The following is a 1,113-nucleotide window of genomic DNA, read 5'->3' as shown; positions in this document are numbered from 1 at the left end:
GGGCGGGCGGCCGCGGGGAGGCGGAGGGGGCTGCGCGCCTGCTGCCGCCCCGGCGCCCTGCGGCCAGCGCTCTGCGGGACGGCGGCTGGGCAGCGGCGGCTGCGGCCGCGCCTTCCTCCCCTTCTCCTCCTCCGCCTCCTCCTGTGCGCGGGGCGAAGGAGCCTTCTCAGAGGGCGGGCGGCACGCAGCAGCCTGCCGAGGGGAAAGGCGGCGGTGAAGCGCAGCAGCGGGCAGGCGGGAGCCCGGCGGGCTGCCCCTCCCCGCCCCCGGCGCCCCAGCGAGTACAACAGGTCTGGGAGACACCTGGCTGCCCGGTGTTCCCTCTTTCTCCGGCTCCCCAGCAGCCTGCCGTACTCCGAGGGGGGAGGAGGGGCAGCGCTCATGCCCAAGCCCCCGGCGGAGCATCCTGGGGTGCCTCGGGCAGCCCCTTTCCTGCCCCACAACCAAAGGGGTCTCCAAAACCCGGCTCCACTTCTTCCCACAGACCCACTATTAACTACATCTGCGACCCTGGTTTGTATCCGTCTCCTAACGCCCCAGACACCTCGGAAGGAGATTTTACTCTTGTTATAAGCATCCCCTCGATGGAGCTGCCCCGCTATCTGTAGAGTTCGCTGGCGGCCGGGGCGCCCCGAATTCCGCACTCCGGCCCCGGCCGGGCTCTGGAAGCCGCCGCCGCCCTTTCTCCGCCTGAGCTGCTGCTCTCGGGCACCGATTTGTACTTCCCAACCTTCCGTGCCCCAGGCCAGGCTACCGCCACTGCTGCCGACCCCGGCGACTCACTAAACTCCCGAGAAGGAGGCAGCTGGCTCAGATATCCTCCAGTTCCCACCCCGGCATGCACACATATCGCAGGAGTCAAATCCTCACCCGGCTTCTCCCTCTGAAGTTGCATCTCAGTTTTTCCCGTTCACCAGAACGCCCGGTGATCTCGCTCCTGGGAGATCGCCCCTACACTTCCCCAGAGACATCTCTACAGTTGCTCTAACCCCGCACCTTACTCTTGCTATCATTTAAAATGATATTTTGCAAAAAGAACAGCCGGCGGGGAGGAGAGCGGCTTTTTTACCTGGGAGGTCCATGACGGGAGAGGCGGGTTGGCTAGATAGCTCG

At 65.8% G+C, this 1,113-nt stretch overlaps 1 protein-coding gene across 1 annotated transcript in view; it reads right to left on the bottom strand.

Annotated features, from left to right (window-relative positions):
• Positions 1 to 383, bottom strand: part of CBLN2 (cerebellin 2 precursor) — a 4,776-nt gene extending 4,393 nt beyond the window's left edge. The window contains exon 1 of the mRNA XM_039711018.1: positions 39 to 383. Coding sequence (XP_039566952.1) covers positions 39 to 383 — 345 coding nt within the window. The remainder of the gene's footprint in view (positions 1 to 38) is intronic.
• Positions 384 to 1,113: the final 730 nt, after the last annotated feature.

This window comes from Passer montanus, unplaced genomic scaffold (genome assembly GCF_014805655.1).
Source record: "Passer montanus isolate IOZ18808 unplaced genomic scaffold, ASM1480565v1 scaffold24, whole genome shotgun sequence".
NCBI classification, from domain to species: Eukaryota; Metazoa; Chordata; class Aves; order Passeriformes; family Passeridae; genus Passer; species Passer montanus.
Note: the sequence above shows the minus strand (reverse complement) of the source record. Positions and strands in the feature narration are given on the sequence as shown.